The sequence below is a fragment of the Neodiprion pinetum genome, chromosome 1 (assembly GCF_021155775.2).
Source record: "Neodiprion pinetum isolate iyNeoPine1 chromosome 1, iyNeoPine1.2, whole genome shotgun sequence".
Taxonomy (NCBI): Eukaryota; Metazoa; Arthropoda; class Insecta; order Hymenoptera; family Diprionidae; genus Neodiprion; species Neodiprion pinetum.
In genome coordinates this window covers 37,476,633-37,502,088 of record NC_060232.1, presented here as the reverse complement: position 1 = coordinate 37,502,088, position 25,456 = coordinate 37,476,633, and the positions used below count along the sequence as shown (strand labels likewise).

General features: G+C 34.2%; 1 protein-coding gene and 1 long non-coding RNA gene across 8 annotated transcripts in view; one reads left to right on the top strand and one right to left on the bottom strand.

Moving 5' to 3' along the window:
- The window catches only part of brp (bruchpilot), a 72,521-nt gene extending 47,065 nt beyond the window's left edge, over window positions 1–25,456 (top strand). For 3 of the 7 annotated variants that reach the window (XM_046637243.2, XM_046637246.2, XM_069136462.1), the window contains 17 exons: window positions 9,616–9,783; window positions 9,959–10,126; window positions 12,166–12,429; window positions 12,542–12,931; window positions 13,019–13,321; window positions 13,437–13,589; window positions 13,729–13,917; window positions 14,035–14,174; window positions 14,503–16,705; window positions 17,843–18,100; window positions 18,211–18,398; window positions 18,488–18,545; window positions 19,433–20,581; window positions 20,683–20,843; window positions 20,980–21,127; window positions 21,271–21,437; window positions 21,510–25,456. In XM_046637243.2, coding sequence (XP_046493199.1) covers window positions 9,616–9,783; window positions 9,959–10,126; window positions 12,166–12,429; window positions 12,542–12,931; window positions 13,019–13,321; window positions 13,437–13,589; window positions 13,729–13,917; window positions 14,035–14,174; window positions 14,503–16,705; window positions 17,843–18,100; window positions 18,211–18,398; window positions 18,488–18,545; window positions 19,433–20,581; window positions 20,683–20,843; window positions 20,980–21,127; window positions 21,271–21,437; window positions 21,510–21,552 — 6,150 coding nt within the window. In that variant the 3' untranslated portion in view covers window positions 21,553–25,456. Of the gene's footprint in view, window positions 87–9,615; window positions 9,784–9,958; window positions 10,127–12,165; window positions 12,430–12,541; window positions 12,932–13,018; window positions 13,322–13,436; window positions 13,590–13,728; window positions 13,918–14,034; window positions 14,175–14,502; window positions 16,706–17,842; window positions 18,101–18,210; window positions 18,399–18,487; window positions 18,546–18,943; window positions 19,236–19,432; window positions 20,582–20,682; window positions 20,844–20,979; window positions 21,128–21,270; window positions 21,438–21,509 lie in introns of those variants that run through there. The other 4 variants (XM_046637241.2, XM_046637242.2, XM_046637247.2 and 1 more) reach the window with 3 other exon arrangements.
- On the bottom strand, window positions 10,736–16,932 carry LOC124224947 (uncharacterized). Its single transcript, XR_006884957.2, has 4 exons — window positions 16,865–16,932; window positions 11,382–11,547; window positions 11,041–11,278; window positions 10,736–10,940 (listed from the first exon to the last, which is right to left on the bottom strand). It is a non-coding gene; the product is annotated as an uncharacterized lncRNA (long non-coding RNA).

Below are 25,456 nucleotides of genomic sequence, written 5' to 3'. Positions count from 1 at the left end.
CGTCATCCGCCGCCGCCGCTGCCGCCGGCGCCCTTGCGCTTCATGCTCACACCTTCAACAAACACGACATGAACTTCAAACGACAAGTAAGTTTCTTCATCAACAACGTCCGCATCGAAAAGAATGACGTCGTTTAGAACATCTTGTAATAATATGTGTATCCGATATTATCGTACCTACTCGTAATATACCTGCCTACGTATTTTAAAGGCGTTCAGGGATGCGTTCTTGTTAAACGTTCCACGGAACAAGAGACATCGCCGATCGCATCAGGTAACGCTTACTCTTCAATTGTCAATGGTAGGACGTTGCGTGTATAAGTATAGGGATATGAAATGTATTATTGAAATTATTTGGAAAATTTCACACCATGTTACGTACTCGCACCGAACCGATCACTTACTGAAACTCCGTACGTTACACATACAACACCGAATGTACCGCAACACGTCACAACGACCGTCGAGCCATTCAAGGATGAAGTGTCTTCACCGTCTCTGCGTCGAAAGTTAGGAGAAGACAATATGTCATTTTGATAATCTGCGGTAATGTTACTGATTGCATCAATGTTAGTGAACAGGAATGGATCACCATCCCTGATGTGTTATAGAAATGGTTCGGGACAAATTCGATAGTCCAAGACGGAAAACGTCATTGATTTGAGAGAAGGTTTTATGATTAGAACATTCCAAGCGATCAAACTCTGGTGTTCCTCATCCCATTCTAATGTTTTTGAAATCGTTATTCTTCTCTGAATCTGAAAAACATTCCACAAATCTTGCAAGTGTAATTCCAGACGAACAACTGTCGTACAGCACTTGCCTGAATCTAGTTTTATCCATTCGAGGGATCGCTGTTAGTAAAAGACTCGTCGGACGATTCTTGGAGATGTCCATCGTTAAGAAAACAATCCCAAAAACATTAGAATCAAATCAAAGACACCAAAGTTCGATCCTTTCGAAGTTTCTAACGATACGATGATAACCTTATTTTTTCTCAAATTATTGATATCTTATTGTTGATAAGCTTGTGATATTCGAATTTATTCACAATCATAGCTACATCACCTGGTACAGATGTCGTTTCATCGAAGTTCACTGTCATTCTCGTAAAAAACAAAAAAACGTTGCCGGAGATTTTTCACACGATTTCTTCTCCATCCCTAACTTTTTATGCCAACGGTCCGACTCGTTCATCCTTGATCCCAGTCAATTATTAACCGCGGATTATCTGCAATAACGCCAAATATTATAGAACGTATAATACCTACACATATAACGCTAAATCGCTACGCGTACTGCACGATCGATTTGGGCCGAAATTTGATACGGCATGGAGCAATCCGAAAACGGGGTGGCGTGCTACCTTACAGTGTCCTGTCGAAACCTTTCATCCTGACGTTTTTCCTCGAGCCTAGCTTCTGCACACTTATCTTCGCCCATATTTCCCGACTCGCCATCCCCTCGCTCAATCTACGAGGATAACGTTTCAACCTTTCCCAACTTACCACCCTAGCCATCCTCCTCCTCCTCCTCCTCTTGACCTAAAACTCTACCGAGTGTTGGTTGACGACTAAAATACTACGATCCTCTCCTCTGATGTACACCGCATTTCTGTAATCTCGGAAGGTAACCCGTCATTTTTTTAGTTTTTCATAAAAAAAAAAAAAAAACAAAGATGAACACAATTTGAACTCGCCTATTCATTTTCGCAGTGCAATTCTTCATCACCAAGACTTTTAGCGCACCCTTTACAACTTCGGAGAATATTTCCAGTGACGATTAATGTTAAATTCGGTATAAACGCGGCGTATCTTTGAACTTTTGTATTCTTGCGATGTATTCAAAACCTGTAGGTTTTGGTATAAACGTGCTCGTACCGAGAAGTTCTCTTCAATGGATTTGCTCGACGATTATTGCTACTCGTCTAGTTAACAGGCGTAGCCAACTTCGTAAAAATGTTACTAGCATCCGCGGGCGCCGTGACTCGGCCATTGCCATTCTTAATATCAGGAGAGTTTATGGTTGACCGTCACTTGTCAACTGGTCGATTCTAGGGAATTTCTTCTTGTCGGTGAAGGTTTGCTTCAGGCTGGAAGAATTCGTGTCAGCCAATCAAAATTAAGCAAGTTGAATCGCGCGCGTTACGAGAGTGTCCTTTCAAGAGAACCTCTCGGTATTGTATATTCGTTTGAAGTTAAAGAACACTCGCTTGACCCGGGAAACGAAGGGAATCAAGATCAAAGGTCAAGGGCTTTATACGTATAATAAATTTTGCATTTCGGATAGACTTATCGCTTTGTTTTTTTTTTTTTTTTTTTTTTTTTATTCATGTTTCTTTCTCTCTCGCTCTCTCCTCTTATCCTCACCTCTCCGTACTTCTTCCTGTTACTTGTCCCGCTCGTTTACCGGGGAAATTTCTAGTTTAGGATTACGTCCGATGATTTTCGGGGTTTTGGGGTTGGATTAGGATCGAATCGAGCTTTAGATCGTACAAATTGACGTATGCATATTATATGCACACTGTTGCGCTTACAATAGTATATATAATATAGTATGCAATGTGTAGAGAGAGGATATACATATATAATTTCATGGCAACGCAGTGTTCAAAATTTTAGTATATTATTATATATATGTATATGTATACTATGATAACGTGAGAAAATATACATATACATGTTTCTCGGCGTGTACAAAAGATGCCGGGGAAATGTGTTATATGCTCGTCTATGATATGCTTGAATTCACGTTCAAGATTCTTAACGACGTCTCTTGTCGCGAATCGTTCAATTAAATAATACTATTAATGAATAAAAGAATGAAAGGACGGCTTACTTTTCTTTGGAATAGTAATATACGGTACGAAGTACGCAACGGTGGTCGATTCTTTTTCTACAATCAATCACTTAATTACGAACTTTGTTATCATTCTATACGGCGAGAAATTGCGACGTTGCGAATATATGGTTGGAAATGTGCTACAAAGCGAGAAAGAGAGAGAGAAGGAATTACAAATCTTATTTTTGCACGCTGAGCGGACGTCTAAGTTATGTAATTGGCGAGTGTATAAGTAGAATTGAAAATAATTGCGCTCAACGCGAAATTCGACGCTTCGATATTTGCACACTGCTGATATTTTTAGCGTATTAGGCATAAATGAAAATAAACTATACATATAGATTCGATAAATTTATCCAAGTTATTCCGTTGACGATAAATACTGCAGAGTTACTATACATACATATATTATAATATACGAAAAGACGCATCTCCGAAATCTATTATCTATATTTCTACAAAATTGAAGAAGAAAACAAAAAAAAAAAAAAAGGAAAAAAAAAGGTAATAAGAGTAGATGAAAATATAGGTATATAAATAATACATACGTAGATGAATTATAATAGACATATTATATATTTACGTTATCTCCGAAGGTTGTTGAAATGTTAGGATTATTATAGATACTCGCTGTCAATGTTAGAAGACTGCAGGAATTAACGGAACGGTACAAGAAAGCAAAATATTAGAAGAAAACAAAAAAAATGAAAATTTATTTACTCGTTTATCGATTTTCATACTTTTATTTTCGTAATAACTATGAGAGTCTATTTTTTAGAAATTTGCGGTCGACAAATTCTCTATATTATACATAGTAATAAACTGCACGCTCTCCTCAATCTATCGTATGAATTAAACTCAATGTGTTCTATGTACAGTTCAAGCTTGTTTAAACGACTCGTGTGTCGATAAGTGAAAAGAAAAGGAAAAAAAAAAAACGAAAAATAATATTAACAAAATTGAAAAATTCTAACAAATCATACAAAAACACACACACACACACACACACATATATACATATATATGTATATGCGTAAAGATAAAGTATCGAACTTACTTGTGTACAAAAAATTATGTGCTTGCTAAATAGAAAATCCTAGTAACATAGGTATATATATAAATATATTAGGTAGTCAAAAACTTCCAGAATTTTCTTCCATGAAAAATATTAAACAATTCGTACATCGGTATAATGTACACAATAGATACACTTTCAATTTGTAAGGGTCAAAAGTGAAAGTTGCAATTACATTCTATAGCGATTGAGGTAAGATCCTGAGCCATGTTAAACAGATTTTCGGTTTAATCCAGTTTTTTTTTTTCTCTGTTTATTAAACCAGTAAACTCAAATTCTCCACTGAACCTCAAGTGCTGTAATACTATGCGTTTAATAATAGTAATAATTACGATTATTACTATTATTATTAACTATCATTACGTCTGTAAAAAAGATTGACAATGAATAGTTATAAAATTGTGAAGGAAGAAAAACGAAAAGAAACGGAAAAACTATAGAGAGAAATTATTCAGCCGATGTATTAAATTTAATATTGTACGTACCTAAAGTTTAGGCCTTAGAAACTGTTGAACCTTAAAATGTCTAAACATGTTAATGTACAGAGAAACACAGAGAGTGAAAGAGAGGGATAAAGAAAGTAATAGAAAAAATATAAATTTTAACAAAAATGTAGAGAACACTAGTATAAATGAATAATAATAATATAATAATTACCTATCGATATAATATTGATTCCGTTGTCAGTAAAATGCTTAACATATACCTGAAAACTGCCTATTTTCTCAACCTTGATATATGTCATAATGTAACCTGATGAGAAAAAATTCGTATGATAAAAAAAAAAAAAAAAAAGAAAATAGAAATGAAGAAAGATGACAAGGAAAAACAATTGTTTTCCGGAAAGAGCACAGAAACAAACAAGTACACAAAGAAGAAAGACGGGTGATCTAATTCTTAGTACTAGATTATGTAAACGTAACTTGTAGTGGAGACAACAAGTATGAATGATGATATTTTCTCGAATCCTGTCTAGATGTAGGAATAGAATCTTTGCGATTTAATATGCATATATGTATGAATACGTGAATAATTATACGTACCCGCTGCTTAACGCGAAAAAAATATTAGTTAATTACTAATAGCAAGGGGAGTCAGGCATGATATATTAATTATACGAATGCTCATTCAATTATCACCGCTATTACTATTATTATTATTATTATTATTATTGTTATTATTGTTATTATTGTTATTATTATTATCATTGTTGTTATTAATCACGACGATTGATACACTCTATATTATATATGTATATATATATTAATGTAAGTTCAACATCGTTTTTGGGTAAAACAGTTAGAAAAATCTACGAAATCTTCTCGTCAAATTACACTTTACACATGTCATTATTTATTACATCTTGTGTATATATACGGCGTCTGTAATATTTTATCTTGATGGAAAGTATAATGTATAAAATATCTCGTGTGAGAAAGAGAGATGAAAATTATGACGAGATATTAGTAAACAGCGTGTAGGTACATAAATCGTACTAAATTGGAAGCACATATGTATAATATGTGTACATGCATTACGTATGTATTTGAGTGAGGTTTATTTTTCTAAAGTATACATGTTATACTACGTATATTACGTATAAGGTTACGTTGATATGTGACCAGTAATAATGTGAAAATTATATTAATTTATGCACGAGCACCGAAATGTTGATAACAAAAAGAGAAAAGAGACAAAAACAATGGATTAAAAACATGGTATTTGTGATTCAAAAGTATGCAAATACGATATGGCTAAGAATTCTGAAGTAAATTGTCGAAAAGTGCTATGCGAGATTAAATAATTATCTTCGTTGGCTAAACTTCGTTGTGTTTTAAATCTTCAACTACTAATTGTCTTCTTTTGCTCAATTAATAATATACACGATAACAATTATATTGTATAAATAACGAAAGCGAGAAAAAAAAATATATATATATATATACAACCGATAACAAGATAAACGAATTTACAAAATAAACATTAATCCGTAATTTTTTGCAACGTCTTATTAATTCGGTAAATTTTAACGCGTTGCGATGTTACGATGTATGATTCACCGTTATTGTATACTGCGAAAATATATCTATAACACTTCGTTGAAAATATTCGTCTAACAAACACGTATGAATAAAATGAAAGGGAATCCTTAAACGTGCGTAATTATTAAATTAAAAAATTAAATTAAATTATGCAACAGGTAAAAATTAAACACAACAAATAAATAATTTACATCTACGACAGCTGATATCAATATATAATACACAGCATAATATGCAATAGACATTGTTTAATTCTTTATAATATATATTGTATATATATATATATATAGTTAATTGTTGTAAAATAACTATCGAAACTTATATACATATTATTAAGTTTAATTAAGAAATTTTAATTTTCAAGTATCATTATTATTGTTATTATTATAAAATATGACAAACCCGACTCATATCATTTTACCACCTTACACATCTATCGCAGCTCAAATTTCACCTCACTTTCGTCTGTCTGTCACGTATTTATTAATATATATTATCACCCCTCTGTTATAAGTTTTCTAATTATACATATGTATGTTCTTTTTTTCTCACAGCAAAAAAAAAAGAAAATAGAACGTCATTTTTCATCGCCATTTGCGTGTTAACTATGTACACACACATATATATATATATATATATATATATATATATATATGTATATGTGTATGTATATACACAATATCACTTCTCGTTTTTCGTTATCTGTTTTTCTGTTTTTGTAATTTTTCCTCACGTACCATTTTTGTTTCTTCTTCTTTTCTTCACGCAACGCCAGCACTGCACCAGCATGATAAAATCTTTAACTCGCATGCCGCATGACGTACAGTCTTTCTTGTTATGTGAGGGAAAGAGAGAAAAAAATAAAAAGAAAAAAGAAAAGCAAACAAAATGAAACAAATTAAAACATGAAACTATAAATTTCACCCTTTTTTTTTTTTTTTTTTTTATTTGTGACGCCAGTGCAACGCTTTACCAAGTAGCAACCAACTTCAATAACGCTGAATAACAATTACTAATAGAGAAATTTATAGTTTCAAATGAATTTCGTACATTAAAGTTATTTTGGTTTGTCTACAATTTTACTCTCAGCCTCTGTTATCGTACAATATTTCGTACACCTACGCATATTATTGCTATTACTGTTATTATTATTATTATTATTATTATTATTATTACTACTACCCGTATTTTTCTGCAAAAAATATAATAGTTGCTTTGAGTTACATTCCTCGTTTACATTATCTATGTCAATTTTTTTTTCCTCTCTTTTTTTTTTCTCCATCAATTTCTTTCCTTCTGTAATTGACGATTGGCACTTGTTATATTATATCGCGATTTACTCTGAAACACGAACAAATTTCTTATCCCGTTATAATTTATATACGTTCGTTAGCTATGAGCACATGTTACCGAAACTTGTTAATTTTACTTCGGTATAATCGAAAACTTGCAGCAACTATAATATTTAATAATTCTTTGGTCTGGTTCTTGGATATTTTTGTAATTGAAAAGATTGACGATACTTCGTTATTCGTAAGCTATGAAAGAATTTAAAATTTCTCTTTTTTTTTTTTTTTTTTTCTCCTTGTCGATTTTACAATATTCTAATTTGTTGTAGATAGAATGAACGACATAAGTAGAAAGCGTATTTCTACGTATTTCTTTCTTTCATATGGTATGGTAAAATGATGACGATCATGAGTTGATGATTAAAACTTATTTTAATTATTACATATTTATGTATATTGTATTATATACTTATATAAATTTGTTATATACGGCCTGACTTGTATTTTTGGCCTGTAGTGTATGTATTTACATCGTATACACATTATGTACGTACATATGGTAGTGTCGAGATATTTTTGTAGATAAACCAAGTGTAACATTTCATTTATCATCATATAGCAATAAGGTGCAATTTATTATTCTTAAGAATAAATTATATATACTACGTGTATAAAGAATAGGCTAGTTATATAACATTAATCGTAAGTGAGTAGTAGGTAAATATCTCAACTCCGTGGTTAATTCTATATTATTGTTTGAAAATGAACGTTAAGAAGAATAATTATTTGTCGGTTACTTTTTTTGTTGCTTTTAAATCAATTATTAATTGGATAATTGATTTTAATAACGTGTAAATGTAAGTATTACGTATAGAATTAACGCGGAGTTACGCTTATTACGTGTAATCTATTACAAAAAAGAAAAAGAAATGCATTTTTTTAATCGTGCCCCCATATTTTAGCTTTCGGAAGAGGTAAGGAATCTCTCCCGGTGAACAAAAAATATTTCCAAACAAAAGAAAAGAAGTTGATCATTTTTTTTTTTTTTTTTTTACCTCAATTTTTAATCGAGATTTCATCGCATTTTTGTTTTATATTCATTTTCTTCGAATCATCCATTTTTTTTTTTTTTTTTTTTGAATCTTCCTTTTCCATTTGACCGTTGAAATTTGGTGTTACGTAGTTTCGAAAGAAGTCTGTAGTCCCATGTTTTAAGGGTTTGTAGGGTAATAGGGGAGAGTTTTTGTTGTTTTTATTTTTTTTTATTTTTTCATCATTCAAGTAGAACGTAACTTTGAAATCCAAAAACTTCGCACACACGGTAGAAAGATACAGGAAAACTCGGAACGTCTGAAAATTTTGGATTTCAAAAATACGAATCACCAAATTCATACGTCATATCTTTTATAGATTATCGTGCAGTTTTACATCAGCATATGTTACATAAGAATTATTTCAAACTTAAAAGTTGTAAATTATGAGAGAAATTAAGAACAGATGAGAAAAAAAAATATTATTTTCATATAATACAGATATTATCGTCGTTATCATTATTATTTACGATCTTCTTTTTTTTTTTTTTTCTTTCCATTTCTCTCACAAATCACGAGTATCTATAGATCTATAAAATATTAGATGTTAGCTAGGAAATTAGTAAACACAATTGCTTAGTAAAGTTCGAAATTTTGAAAAATTCTAAGAAAGAAAAAAAAACAAAAAAACCGTGCAATGAAAAAAAAAGCATCAAAATTTTGAACAAAAACCCTACAGCACATATAATACGATGAGTAGATCATGTACATATATACATAACTAGTGACTTACATGTATATAATCATAAGTTACATGTATCAATCACACTCTTACATTATATATATGTGTATACTATTCTCTCATTAGATATTTGTATAGTATATGTATACATATATATGCGTATACATGTATGTATATGTATATATATATATAAGTTTGCATACGTGCAGCAAAGACTCGTTGGTCGTATTTACACGTTGTTTATTAATTAGTGCAGGTCTGCATGCAAACTCTGTCCGTGCATCTTTCATGTTTTTGCTTCTTTTCTTCTCTTTTTTTTTTTTTTTCCAAGCACACGGTGTGCCCTCGATCTCTAAGCAATACACGTGACTTACATAGTTTAGAGTAATGAAAAGTATCAAATTCAATGAAATAAAAAATAAAATCGTGGGAAATAAGAAACAAAAAAAAAAAAAGACAAAAACGGCAAGATGTACGGACACGGCGAAGACCGCGTGTTGTGATGATTTTTTTTTTTTTTTTTCACTTTTTCAACACAAAAACTGCCGTGTCTCAGCCATTGACGGAAATACCTCGATGGTAAACATTTTTCACAGCTGGACGAGTTTCGAGCAGAAGTACAACGGAGGGATCAGGAAATTTTGGGGATGTCAGCGAAGATGAAAACTCTCGAGGAACAGCATCAGGACTATCAAAGGCACATCGCTGTTCTAAAGGAGTCCTTGTGCGCCAAGGAAGAACACTACAATATGCTCCAGGCTGACGTGAGTAACGATAATTTAATTCGCTACCGCAGCCGGAGGATGTTTCTTCCTTTCCACTTGCCTTTTCCACAATTCCCACCCTTCTTTCTTCCATCCTTTTGGTTTTTCAAATTCTTTTTTTCCACTCCGAGCGCTCTTATCGACCGAGTTAAGATGCAAGCTTCCCGTTTCGCAGGTCGAAGAAATGCGGCAGAGACTCGAGGAGAAGAATAGACTTATTGAGAAAAAGACCCAGGCTGCTATGCAGGCTCAGCAGGATCGCAATCGAATGAATACCGAGCTCACTGAGATCAAGGACCACATGGACATCAAGGATCGAAAGATTAACGTCCTCCAGCGAAAAGTAAGTGACCGGTGCCTGACTTGGTTTTGCCCGATTTCTCATGGTAAAGAAGAGAGAGAATTCGGGAATAAATATAGATTGTTTTTTTTTTTTCTTTTTTCATTTTCCATCTTATCCACCGTTTTCTCAATCTCGTTCAGCATTGTTCGCCGTTCTTTGAGTGCCCGGCATTTATTTAATGTCCATTCATCAATTGAAATGAGGCTTCGAACGATATTCGCATGGAATCACAATTGATTCCAATGGTTCGGTGATTGTCCTCGTTTAGTTCAGCTTGACGATTGGCTGATTTCGCCATTTCACTCGCAGCTTCTCATTTCCTCACATGGAATATTCCGTTCGTCTTTATACTCGATGCGTTGATTGTTAGGAATTCGGAATTTAGCTGGTATACTTACTAATGCTTCTCCATCTCTGATTCCTCTGTTCAAAATTATTATTTTATCCCTACAGTTGTTATAGTAATAGATATAAGAATTACAATTTACCGAATTATTTTTAAAATATTCTGCTTTCTTTTAATACGTATATTTATCAATCAAATTTTGTATAATTTTGTTATTGTTATAATTCAATATTATATTTATACAGTTACCTATATCCTGATTCACACTGTTATATTTAATTTAAGTTTATAAGATATTTATTCGTTTTACCACATGACATACACCTGGTATAATTTTATTTCATCCCACAAGTATTATTTGTTACACATTTTCTATTCAGACATATAATGCGTAAAAGAAATAAACTGATGTAGCTTTTCCCTGGTGAAAGTTTTTTTTGCCATCAGATTTCCATAAAGATCATTATTCTGAAAAATCAAAATTGTTTTAATAAATTTCCCTCTTTTTTGAACCAATACCAGTATTTAAAATTCTCTTCTACCAACAGAAATAAATGTTGAGTCGCACCTTATCAAATTATTTTAATTGTTTGAACAACAAAGAGATTTTTCTCCGTAGATTCTGATTCTGGTTCCTCAATTCATAAGCTTGTACTAAAAATAGACTTTCCAGAGTTACGCTGAGAAATTTTGATGGTACAAATGTTTCACCAGAGATGTATAAATTATGGTGATTATTCCAGTCGGTTTATACATATTTATACATATAGCTCTACGTATCCATTATTTGTGTTTTCCACTGTTATCTATAATTTATTTTATTAAGTTATCGTTAAACGTATGCAAATTAGATATAATTACGTTTGCCAGATAATGTTCCAAGCAGTATCGCTTTTTTATGTGTCATACCTGCGGTTTATTTGTATTAAATGCTTCGCTCATATCTGAATAGTGTAGATATGAAATTCGTGGTTCACTTTTACGTTAGCAGTTAGTTACGACGTTGCAGAGCTAGGAATTCGCCAACAACTCGTGTAGATTGTTGTACGATACGTACAGCGAAGATCAGGTTGAACTGAAAGTTATAAAATGTACATTAGTACAACCACACTAAATTACAATAATCCATATTATTCGATGGAAATGCAAGCTACAAAGGTATTATTACCAAGAACCATTACCATTACCTCTAGGATGACCCACAATATATCTCCGGTACTCCTTAATAGGTACGTAACTTTGAACTTAACTGAATTCTATTTACATATGATATCACTAACTCGGAATTGTGTCTATAATATATTTGGATTATTGTTAGGGGCTATGGGTAAGACTTATAAATTAATATTAACGTCAGTTTTGGTACAACGGTAAGTAAATGGAGTTAATACTGACTGTGAATTTAACGAGTTTACAAACGATTTAACGTCTTACTAACAATCTAAACAGTTTATGCTTTATTGTCGTTAACAAAAACTCGTGGCAAGCAAGGGCCAAAACACAAATAAGAGAAGCATTAACAACGGAATTTGATCGGTAGTCTAGTTTGAATGATCATAACAACAAAACTTTACCGATTAGTGTGCAATAAACTTATTGTTAGAATGAAAAACAGTGAATAAAACAGAATTGTGTTGAATTTGAATTGGGCCGTTGGAAGTGTGTAATAAACTGGAAATAATTCATTCCACAGATTGAAAATCTGGAGGATCTTCTCAAAGAGAAGGACAATCAAGTAGATATGGCTCGGGCTCGTTTGACCGCTATGCAAGCACATCACTGCAGCAGCGAAGGAGCCTTGAGCAGTTTGGAGGAAGCTATCGGCGATAAAGAGAAACAAATGACTCAGTTACGCGAGCAGAGGGATCGTGCCGAACAGGAGAAACAAGAAGAGCGAGAACTCCATGAAAGAGAACTCGCCGAGTACAAAATGAAACTTCATGCCCTGGAGTCTGAGGTAAATTGAATTATTGTAAGGTATTATAGAGTCGACGATAAAGTTGGCGAGAAGATATTCCTATTCCAACAAAAATATTCACATTATTAATGATCAACATTTATTGTTGCAGGTCGAAAAACTTGGCGCCCGTTTGGAACGAGCTCAGGCTGAGAAAGATCGCCTCGAAGCAAAACTGGAAAGTTCCCAGTCGGAATTGGGCAAAAGTAAAGCAGAACTTGACAAAGCGGCCTCCGAGGTTGGTCGCAGTGGTGCTGACTGGGAGGCTGCTAAACAGCGGTTGACTCGCCTTGAATTAGAGAATGAAAGGTTGAGACACGACTTGGAAAGATCGCAAACTACGTTTGGCAGAAGTACGTTGAACTCGTCTCAGGAGATGGACAGAATTCAAGAACGTGCGGAGAAATCGACAGCAGACTTGAGGAGAGCACAAGCTGAGCTCAGAGTTACTCAAGCGGACAATGAAAGAGCCAGAGCTGAAGCAACTGCTCTTCAAGAAAAGGTGGAATTCATTAACATTTCTTAATTTTATAAATCACTTGCAAATTGTTTAGTCATTTGATAAAATCATTCTTATCTTCTCTTATAGGTTGAAAAAAGTCAAGGTGAAGTTTATCGTTTGAAAGCTCGCCTAGAAAATGCACAAGGAGAACAAGAGAGCTTGCGCGAGGAATATGACCGAGCTCAAGCCTCCGTGGCTCGTCTTCACTCTGAACGTGACAAAGCCGTTGGTGAACTTGAAAAAGTTCGAGAAGAATTGGAACGCACTCAGGCAACTTTGGGCAAAGCTCAATTACAGCAAGATAAATTACAAAACTTGCTGGACAAGGCTCAAAGTGAAGTTGACAAACTACAGGAGAGATTGGACAAATCTCAAGGAGAAGTACGCAGAGTAAGTATAAGCATATTTTGTCACGGATCTTCTATTTTGCCTTCTGCCTGTGTCTCTTTTATTGTTTTCATTTCGTACGTGAAGTCCCATGTTTCAATATAACACTTTCTTACAGATGCAACTTGAAAAAGAGAAGCAAAACTACGATTTTGAGAACGTGCAAAGCCAATTGGACAAAGCACTTGGTCAATCGACTAGAATGCAAAAAGAACGTGAGGCAATTCAACTTGAGGTCGATCGGCTTCATGACAAATATGAGAAGGCACAGGTACGACGTGATATAAATTATGTTTGTATTGAGTATTTTCGTCTCATACTTTACGAATATTCTTAAGGACAATGTAATACTTTACCTTATCTACTACCAATCTTTTATTGCTCATGGTAATGTACATTATTTCAAACAGATGGTTATGCAACGTCTGCAGAAAGAACGAGATAACTTCCAAGAAGAGATGGAAAAGTTACATGAAAGATTAGAATTCCAACAAAGTCAACAAGTAAAACTGCAACGCGAAAAAGAAAATGTTATGTCTGAACTTGACTTGATCAAGGAACGATGGGAGAAGGTCCACACCTTACATCAAAAACTTACCGTAAGTAGTCATTGACAAATTTGTAACAAGACTTTAGCCTAAAATTTCTGAATTGAGTACCTGGATGACAATAAGTATTGAATTTCAATATGGTATAGAGCTTATGTTTGCTTTCAGCTTGAAAGAGACGACGCATTAACGGAAATTGACATTCTTAAAGACAAATTGGAAAAAACTCAATACGGAGCTAACAAAGCTTACGAGGAAAGAGAAAATGCCAGTAAAGAATTTGAAAAAATGCGTGAAAAATATGACAGGTAATGAGTTTGGTATAATACAGTTTCAGAATTGATAAAATGATCCGGTGAATAATTCACACTGACTTTTTACGTGACTCTAAATTTATTACTATCGATAAGTAGTAATCAATGAAGTTACAAACCTGCCAAGGTAACGAAATGAGCCTAAATAATTCACCGACTGTCACAACATTTTGTAACTGCATTCACAATTTGGTATCTTTAAGTCTTTACAAATCTATTGCATGATCTTAAGTCCATTTTTTTGTTTTTCCAAAATTCTGAGCCGAATAAAACTGTAATTAATTCATAAGTGTTATTTTCTTATTTTTTTTTTGTTATACAGGGCACAAAGCGAGGTGTATCGTCTACAGAATAAGATCGATGTAATGGAGGCTGACAAGGATCACTTGGAATTAGAAGTAGAAAAGCTGCAAACATTGGCCACCAAAGGACGTGAAGAAGCTCGTAAAGCGCAGGAGGAACTGGCCCGTGTCCAGGAAATGTACGATCGAGCAGCTCTTCAGTTGGGTCGCACTAAGGAACACGAAGAAAAGTCCAAGGAGGACTTGGACAGACTAACAGTAGATCTAGAGATGGTTCGTGAGAGATACGAAAAGTCTCAAATCGAGTTGAGGCGTCACCAAAACGAGCGAGAAAAGTTAGTCGCGGATAACGAGCGGGTTTCCTTCGAACTAGAGAGAGCTCATTCTCAGCTGAGCAAAGCACAAGCTGCTACTGAAAAAACGCAAGAGGAGTTGGCCAGGATGCAGCTTGAGATCGAAAAGATGTATGAAAAACACGACAGGCAACAAGCCGAAGTTAGGAAAGCTCAAGCTGAAGCAGAAAGGCTTCGTGCCGAAGCTGAAGCCGCTAGGGAGGAATCAGAAAGGTACGCAGCAAGGTTTGGTAAATATCAAGAGAGCCAAGAGCGACAGAAAGAAGACCATGAACGGGCGAAGCTGGAGGTTGAGAGGCTGAGGGATCGTTTGGACAAGGCGCTACTTGAGCTGGAGAGGGCACGAAAGGCTGAGCAGGACGCTTCGAGGCTTCGTGCGGATTTGGAGCGTGCCGAAGGTGTACGAGGTAAATACCAGTTCGAGCAGGAAAAATGGCAAAGTGAAGGTAGTAGGCTGCAGCAGGACGTAGAGAAATTGCGCGAAAGACTAGAAGCTCGAGAGGCTGAGCTAAAGAGATCGCAGTCAGTTGTCGAGCAGTTGGAAGCTAAACTTCACGAGACGCAACTACAATTGGAACGTGCCAGAGAGGAAGCGACCAAGGTAACGGCGGCCCAGGATAAGAATCGAGCCGAAATGGAGCGAGCGAAAATTGAGACTGAAAAAATACGTGACAGGCATGATAAGCTCAAAGCCAAGGCCGACGCTCTGGAGGCGGACAATGAAAAACTGCGAGTAGAAATTGTCAGATTAGAAAGACTCATGCAGACCGAAGGTAAAACGAGGTCGGAGAGTGCTAGTATAGAAGTAGAACGTCTCCGAGCAAGCTTGGACAAAGCGATTATCGCTCGAGATCAAGTCGAACTTGAAGCTGGCCGGCTGGCGAAGGAGCTAGAAAAGTCCCAAATGCTCTTAGCTAAGTACCAGGAGAGCAATGAGGCAAGTAAAAAGGAATTGGACAGATTGAGTGCAGAGCTGACACGGTTACACGAAGAGAGAGAAGCCCTGAGGCAAGAACTCCGCAGAGGACAACATCAGCAGCAACAGGTTGGCACTGAAGAGTTGGCGAGAATACAACACGAGCTGCAACAGGTTCAAAGAGATCGAGACAAGATGGCAGCGATTTTGGAGAATAGAGAAAAGCATTCCGAGAAAATAGAGAAAATCAAGGAAAAGTTGGAAGCAGAGGCCAAGCAGTTGCAAGTAGAAAGAGATCAGCTGGTTATCCAACTGGAAAAATCTCAAGACATGTTAATGAATTTCCAACAAGAATTGAACACCAGCGAAACTGAACTCACCGAGCTTAGGAAGCTTCATCAGCTGCAACAGCAAAGAGCTCACTCCCAAACTCCGGACAAAGCTACCAAAGAAGCTTTGGAATCTCAAATGCGGGAAGTCCAACGGCTTACGCAACAAGTTCAAAACTTGAATCAAGCACAAGCCAAAGAAAAACAACGCGCCGAACAAGCTGAAAAGCGAGCTCAAGAATTACAGAAACAACTAGGTGCTAGAGGAGGCGAGTCTGAGGCACAGCTGGAACAATGGCGCAAATTAGTAGATAATGAGAAAAACAGGGCGGATAATGCGGAAAGGACAGCGTCGGAGTTACAGAAACGTGTTCAAGCTATGGAAAGGCAGCTGCACGCTCAGCAGCAACAGATACAACAGATGCAAGCCAACTTGCAACAAGCCTCTGTGGTGCAAGCGCAGACGGCGCAACAGCATCAACAAAATCAGCAGTCCGTACAGGAGGCTGATAGGCTCAGGAAGGAACTCGAACGTGCTAAGGAAGAAGTGAAACAAGCTAGCGTTGAACGGGAACGGTTCCAGGCTCAACTGGAGATGCTTTGTCAGGAGCTGGAACAAAATCAGGTTAGAAAAATGCCGCCCTGCCAGCAGCAGCAGCAGCACCACCACCATTTGTTGCGTATCCAGCCAAACTGCTCGGCCAGCCTTCGCCTAAGTTGCACAATTTTATGTTGTCGCCTAAATATCATCTCCACGAAGCCTTAGTTAAACCTTCATACATACTCGTCATTCAACAAGCAGCCTTAGTTGTTAATAATGCGATAATCGTGTCGAGCAGCATGCTGCATTTCTTCTACACCATCGTCATATCTACATACACTACCATGCATAATATTATATATTTATATACATATATGTGAATCACTACTATTATAATATTATATTTATATACTTGTTATTATATTCATAATATTATATGAGTATTGTCGCTATGGTTATTGTACATAATTTATAATTACAATTATTGCCATTATTTTTATTACTATTATTAATATCATTATTATCATTAATATTATTATTATTATTGTTATTATTATTATGGTGACTGTTGTAGCAGGATGATTTATTCTTTGGCAGAGGTTTCATTTTCCTTCTACATTTTCGTTTACTTTACTACTTTACGTTGTTTTGCCGCCTCATCGTTCATCGGCATCCTACTTGGATCTCCTTGGCTATTTCGTGGCATGTGTTGTTTCATCAGTTGTTGTCTCGATTGTTTTTTGCACAAAAATTGCTACCATTACCACGAAATATTTGGTGTTCCACCAAGTTTTTTTTGATGCATATAATATGCGGTCGGGAAAATTTGTTCATTGCAGAGACCTACCTCCCTATTTATGCAATCTCACAAAAACTTGTTTTATGAGTTGTAAAATGATAATTTGAAAATATTATATAGAATTAGTCTACATATGATGTTTAATATTTGAATGGGGTATCAGAGGATTGTATATTTTATTGAAGAAAAAAACAACAACAAAAATAGTGCCGAATAATTCTTGGTTGGTAAATATTTGTGAAGTTTTTTTTTTATATAGGAAGCTGCATCTATAATATCAATTTGTTTTTGCAATTACACTATACAGCGACAAACGAAAAAGAAGAACACAAATACCATACATTTTTCAACCCTGTGTTTGTTTAAGTTTTTCCAATAATTTGAGATAAGTATGTGGAATTGAAATGATTTCGTTTGTACAGGTGGATTTGCACGAGGCGAACAAGAAGCTTCAAGCTGGCGCTACGAAAGCTGGCGCCGACTTTAATCAGGAACGAAAACAATTGGATGAACAAAAGCGACAAGTAGAAGAGCAGAGGAAGCAACTAGAAGATCGTATCAAAGCCATAGATCAGAAGAGTAGAAGCGTAGAAGAAAAGGAGAAGGCACTTCAAAATCTTGACCAAGACCTTAAAAAGCGTAAAGCAAGAATGGACCAATTGGAACAACAATTGCAAAGGGTGAGCTGTATTTTAAGTAAATAAGCAGATTTCAAATTTTTCCGTACAATAATATTCTCGTTTTATTTACATTCTATGCATAATTCTTTTATCTATTTTCATATATACAGAGCGGTGGGTCTCCGGACAAAAGAGTAGCGGAATTACAGAAAATGCTTGAGAAAGCTGAGAAAGATTTGGAGAAATCAAAGGAAGATTCTGGACGTAGTGCCACCGAAATGGAAAGGTTGTTACAGCTAGTTCAGATGTCCCAAGAAGAGCAAAATTCCAAAGAGAAGCAGATAAGGGAACTGCAAGAGTGAGTACATACTTAGAAGATCTAATAGACATTCTATAAAGTACAGAAAATTCCATACGCTGATAATACATGAAATTCATTTGTTCCAGAGCACTAAGAGTCGCACAAGCAAAAGCAAAACAAGCTGCAAGTGCACAGCAACAAGAGGTCAGTACTTTAACACATCGTGAGATTCAATTTATAAATTACCACTCGTAATTTTCAATTCGTTACAATATATATCTGCTGTAAACATACCGATTGTTAGAAGAAAATTGAAAATAACGTGCGAAATGAACGATTTTCTAATGCCGTAACTAACACAGTATTTTTTCTTATATTTACATGCTGTCGTGGATAACACATACACTAAACGTATATCGACGCATGAATGTGATTTTTCATTATTACAAATTTAATTCACCTGCTGCTTCAACCGCTAAACATATCTTCTATATTTTCTATCCAAATGTTTATTCGCCTGTTTATTTTTGGATGATTTAAACTTGGGCAATCAATTTATTTTATTTAATTAAATCAAATACTATTTTATATTAAAACACAAGGCGGGACCCGCTGGTTTCTTAAAAAGTTTCTTCTAAGGCCGATTTTTGTTGGAGATGCCTTCTCCGTTCTATTTAGTACAATTTTCTTAAAAGATAATGACATTATAATCTTATTGAGTAACTTAAACTTAATAATAAATAAATAAAATATACGAAGCAAATATTTTAAGAAAAGTTACGACCATTGTTAAAATATTAATAATGATGATAATAATAATAATAATTATATCAATATACCTATAAAATGAAAACCATTTAAAAAATACCAAAAAAAAAAAAAAAAGAAGAGAAACTGTTAATATGTCTTATAGAAATATAAATCTACAATGGCACAAGTTTAAAGCCATCCGGAACAAAAAAAACTTTCGTTACGTTGTCAATATATTTTATTTTCTGCTATTGCTCTTTTATTTGTTGTTCGTGTGTTCTGTGTGAAACACAATATGGGTGCAAAGCACGAATATTAATTGTGATAAACTTCTTTGCAAGTCGTCGATTCATTACACAAACCAAGAGGACACAACGTACTGGAAGCAGGATATTGATGAGAAAAATCATCGAATAATGGAATTAGAGAGTGAAGTGATGGAATTGGAAAATTTCTTAAAAGATCACTCGGACACCAACGGCATAGAAGAATTAAGACTTCAGATTGAGCACAGAAATTGTCGTATAGAAGAATTAGAAGAAACTATTACTGAATTCGAAGATTTCCTGAAGCATAATCCGGATGTTAAAGACCTTCATGATTTGAAAACGGATTTGGATGCGAAGAATAGGAAGATACAGGAACTCGAAAATCGTATTCAAAAAAACGATGACAAAGACTTGAGAATAAATAAAGCCAGAATAATGGAACTGGAAGAAACGGTAACACATTTAGAAGACTATGTAAAACAACATAATGTCGACGTTTTAAAACAAAAACTAAAAGACCGAGAAGATAGAATAGAACAATTACAATTGACTATTAACTCTCTAGAAAAACAGCTTCTGTGTTCGGAAGAACAAAATGACAATGGTGTGGCTTACAAAAAGCAATTTGAAGCCAGAGATAATAAGATAACAGAATTGGAAAGTGAAATGCAAGCAAAAGTTGAAAGCAAACTGGATGAAAAGAAGTCGCTGTTTCCGGAGGGTTCTAATGTGTGTCATAAATGTGACGGTTTTTTGAAAATGGAGCGACGAGTGAGAGAAATGGAAAGCCTGATATCTTCGAAGGACGATAATATACAGGAATACGAGGATGAAATAGCACAGTGGCAAGACAAACTTTCTAGGCTTCAGAAACAAATGGTTGAACTTGAAAAAGAACTTGGTGAGTACGAAGCTGAAGACATTGGAGTGCTGAAAGAGGAAATAAAAGTGCGAGACGAAAGAATTGGGCAATTGGAAGATGAGATTGATTCTTTAGAGCGAGCTTTCGCTGAGCAAATGGAACTGGAGCAGATCGAAGAATTAGTCAACGTTGTTAGGCAGAGAGAAGAAAATGAAAAAGAACTGAACAGTCTCATAAAGACAAAAGAAGACAAGATTGAGGAACTAACCACAGCACTTCGAGAAAGCATTGTCATCGCCAGTGACGGGGAGAGGAAGCTGAAGCAGGAAGAACAACAGAAACGCAATTGCGTACAACGAGTGAGTTATGAAAAATAATTTAATCGCACAAATTTATATAACAATTTTCTACTTTACAAGTTGATTCGTAATTTTATGTTGCGTCTATTTATACTTTATAGATTGAAAAACTTGAGCAGAGGATCGCATCACTTCAGACATCATTTGCCGTAAAATGTCCTACTTGTAAGCCACTTCTGTCCAGGTTGCAGAAATCGGAAAAGATACTATGTAGTCTGACAAAAGAAAGGACGACGCAACTAGAAGAGCTACACAATATGAAGTGAGAACCGAAAAATAATATACCAATCTTACAACACCAGAACAAAGTTATTCTTTATCCAATATTCTATTGTATATTGCTATCCTTTAAAAGAAATCCTTCAAGTCACTACGTGTTTTTGGCATATTAATTTCAGACGAGAAGCACTGGAAGCTGCGGTCTCAGAAAAAGATGCTCACTTGGCTCTGCTCGAATTGTCTGGTATAAAAACAGAAAAGCAAGCGGAACAGGTAGACAAACTAAAAGCGGACAGAACAAGATTGTTGGAAAAACTGAAAGAAGAGGTAAAAAAAAAAAGCGATTAGCAACACGAATTTCCACGTTTCAGTGGCGGACTGAACGAAACCACCAATTTTCTTCACCAACGAAAATTGTAATAATATAGTCCTGATTTGTTTGTGTATCAGATTATTCAAATATTTTTCAGAACGAACGGAGCATAGCGCTATCGATTGAATCGTCCAGTCCAGAGACGACGCCTTTCCTCACAGATATTCTTGATCCATCGGACAGTGACGACGATAGTCAAAATGAAGCAGAAAATATTGTAGGAAATTTACAAGCGACATCGAATGGAAATGCAAATAATCACAGGTATATATTAGCACGTAATTGAATTTAAATAACGTCAAGGTGTTTGGGTATTCAATTTATGTCGCATTCCAGAATCGAGGTAGAGCAGGCTCAGGCAAAGACTACTCTTAAATGACATATAACAGATAAGTACCACCCGCGTACTGTTCCTCTAACGTTCCTTTGATGTTGTCATGTGCACAGTTCTAGAACAATCTAGCGTAGAAACTTTTACTTCTATGTGTCATCATGCAATATTATCATCATAAACATCTACATCTACATCTACATCTACATCTACATCTACATCTGCATTCTTCACCTCATGAATCACATCACCGCCAGCCATCTTCATCTCCATATCATCACGGACGAGTACCCAAGAAACTGACGGATTTAAACAAATTGAAATAATATAAATTCGTAGCACGTTAATATTAAATTTTTAATGAGACGCACTGTAACTTAAAACATTTAAGATACACAATAGTGTCAGACATGTGCTGAGTGTTGATCGAAAAAAAAGATAACAAAAGAACAGAAGTAACTGCCAGAACCTATCCGTGACAATGAAGATATTAAAATCACGTGTCAATGTTATATTACAGTAAAACACTGTTAAATAACAAAACATAAAAGACTATAACGTCACGTCAATGTAAGCACGTTATAAAAATTATTAAGAGACAATTAACCAGTATAAACTGTCATCGATAACGAGTGATACGCCTCTTTGCAAGTCTCATCCAGCATACGCTAAATTTTTTTTTTTTTTGTACCTACATTATGATTTTTTATAATTTTTTAATTAACTCAAAGAAATACGACCTCAGGCAAAATAATAATACTTCGAGCCCATTGATGGAAATATTATTATTGTTATTCATTACGCCCTGCATAAATCAGTATTGATTACTTCAAAGAAGTAGATATATATTTTTTTTTAACTTTCTACAGTTAAAAACAGCATAAAAGCCATTGTTTTGATCTAGTCATGAAACCAATATTATAGTGTAAGAGATCCCTGTTCTCGAGGGTCGTGCTTTGCACCAAATGCACAAATTAGTTCTTAATGCAAATAGTATTTGATTAATATAAATTTTTTTATTTGTTATCTGTAATGAGAAAGAAAAAAAATATTAACGTCAAGCCAATTATATGCGCAACATATAATAAAAAATCCATTGTATTATACTTCATAGGTCAATAAGATCTATACCAATTATTAAGAATGTTAGCTTCTTCCTTCAGAATTAATTTAGATAATAATAATCCTGATAGTTAATTGATGTTATAAATTAAGAAGGAATGATTCAGTACTCACTTACAGGCAACTCTTCTAACTCGAACGACCTCAGTATGCTTGTCAGGTTACATTTGTTTCCTACTTGAAAGTTTGTATTCCAATATTTAAGAATTAAATACTATTTGGCGGACTTTCAGCAATCAAGATCTACTAAAATAATTACACTCAACTTTTTTTTTATCATAAAATGATCATAGTTACTCTTAACTCAAAACTATTTATTATCGTGAGAAGAATTCTCAGTTAGCTTCTCTGTAATAGCAAAATTCAGTTATGTTTGGTTCTTGATATTCAATCGCCATTTTTATACTTGTTTTTATTTTTTTATGCTCGTAAGTAATTGTTTAGGGCTATGTTGACATTGTAATGTTGGTTTGGATGTATTGAGACGAAAAGAATTCAATACATAGAATAAATGACGTTTGAGTACATAATTTGTTTGACAAAGTGAATAAATTCTTCTTAATTTAAGCCGTCTGTTACCAAAAATCACCTGCAATCAGCGTGATATCAATCAGCTCATTTTACTTTAGTAGATGCAGAATGAGGAAGAAAATTTTATTTTTAAAAAGCCAGTTGACATTTTTTTTTTGGTTTTCTTATCTTGGGTCCAAAAGTCCTTCAACATTATGTAATATTACGACTTAAATATGTACCCTAAATACGATATAAGCAATATTCTTTAATTATTATGGAGCACCGCAAGAAAGATTTGAAGTTGAACAAGCAGAAAAAAAATAAAATTGAAATATAAAGTAGACTAAATAATAAGGAGGAAACAAGAAGAATTGAAATCGGACGAAGGTGCTGAATCGTTTTAAGATGACAATAATAACTGTTCGTATGCATCTGACAAACCTATTAAATGCTCGGGTAATAGAGAAACGAACGAGCGTTGAAGAAGTAATCAACTATCGCCAAGTGAAAATTATCAATGATCATAACAAAATGGTGAAGACAAAGGTATGAGAATTTTTCTCCAAAGTGTAACAAACCATTTGATAAAACAAGTTATTCCGTTATACTGCATAATGTCGCAGAACTTGATTTAAAGATTTCAGAAAAACAGAGAAATTACCCGAGGCGCTAAACTGTTGTAAATAATTTTTCTGTCCCAAAATATTTCAATGCCTACAAAGATCTCGTAAATCTTTGCGACTACTACTACAATCTTGGAAATCCTATTCCAAACATTTAGCTTAGTAAAGGCAATTATAATCAATTATGTTAACGGATATAAATTTTACGTAGTAAAAGTACAGACGCAACATAAATTGAAATATCATATAAAAAGAGCAATTATGTGCACTATAGTAGTTATCTATATGAAATCACATGCAAAAGATTACATCAGTTGTGTCACTCGGTCAAAAGAATTATTATAGAGATGAAGATTGAAATGTTATTAGAAAAATTAAAGACAGTTTAAGTCATGTTACAGTTAGAATATATGTGAAACAAAAGTTGTTTTCTCTTCACCTAATGACTATCTTTTCCATGCTCACACAATATACACAATTTACCACAAACAGATGAAAATATGAGATTTTAAAATTTTGATAGCTAAAGTTGTGAAAGCAACGTGTTCACTCTACGTGTAATTGCCAAACATGTGTTATATGTAAATTTGATGCATACAATGAGAAATGAAACGAAACTTTGAAGAAAACTATTCATCATACTAGCAGTATTTATAATAATGAATTATAACTGCACTCATTGACAAGCAGAATTTTGTGTAAGCAATGTAAATGTTGGTAGATGAATTTCAGTTGAGAAAAATGTTGTGATTTGCATTAATATATCATACTACAATATATCGTTGATGGCATATTCTTAATCGTTTGATAAAATCGAATATGTGCTTTGCAAATCGCGGTCCATTCAAACCGAATACCGTTTCAAACATACTCACCGATAAAAAATGTAAAAGCATTGTTTCATATATTTGAGTCGAAATCTTCATTGATTTTTTTTATCAGCGATCTAGTCGAGTAATTGTAGGTGAAGACTTGGGTGCAGCCAAGAACTCCCTTGTTGATTGTATTCATTAATTTCTATTGAATGTTGTTAAAACGGCAAGCAATATGTGTTCGATATATTTATCTCCTACAATGAAATTCCTTAGTTTTCAGAGGATCAATCTTGCTATGATCCAATTTGAGATTATGCCACAAACTTTATTTGTCAGCTACAGGTTTATGGGGATTTACCGTATTATAATCTTGCCTTGATTGTCACGTCAGTATACAAATATATATCTAATATACGTATAATGTCTAATATACGTATATATAGCTATAGCCAGAAAAGGAAAGAAAAAAAAGTTGGGAAAAATGTAAATCATAAGCTATTATACGCGTAAAAAGGATATTAAACATTTATTATAGTAAGACGTTGTATAAAATTTAGTCTATGTGCCATCATATCAAGCCTATACCTATATCATCATGTTACATCATAATTAAACAGTAATAAAATTTATCATTAAATATTCTATACGCTAATGTATCTATAATTAATTAAGCATGACTGTTGATCATGTGTTCATTACATTCTGCCTTTTGATCATTTAATATAAAGAAAATATGTACCTAAAAAATAATACAAATAACAAGAAGAATACTTAGAGTTTTTAAATTGATTTTGTCAAACTGAAAACAAAAAAAAAAAAGACTAACAAAAAAACGAAACTTTTGAAGTACCAATTTCAAATGATTATACCTATACTCAA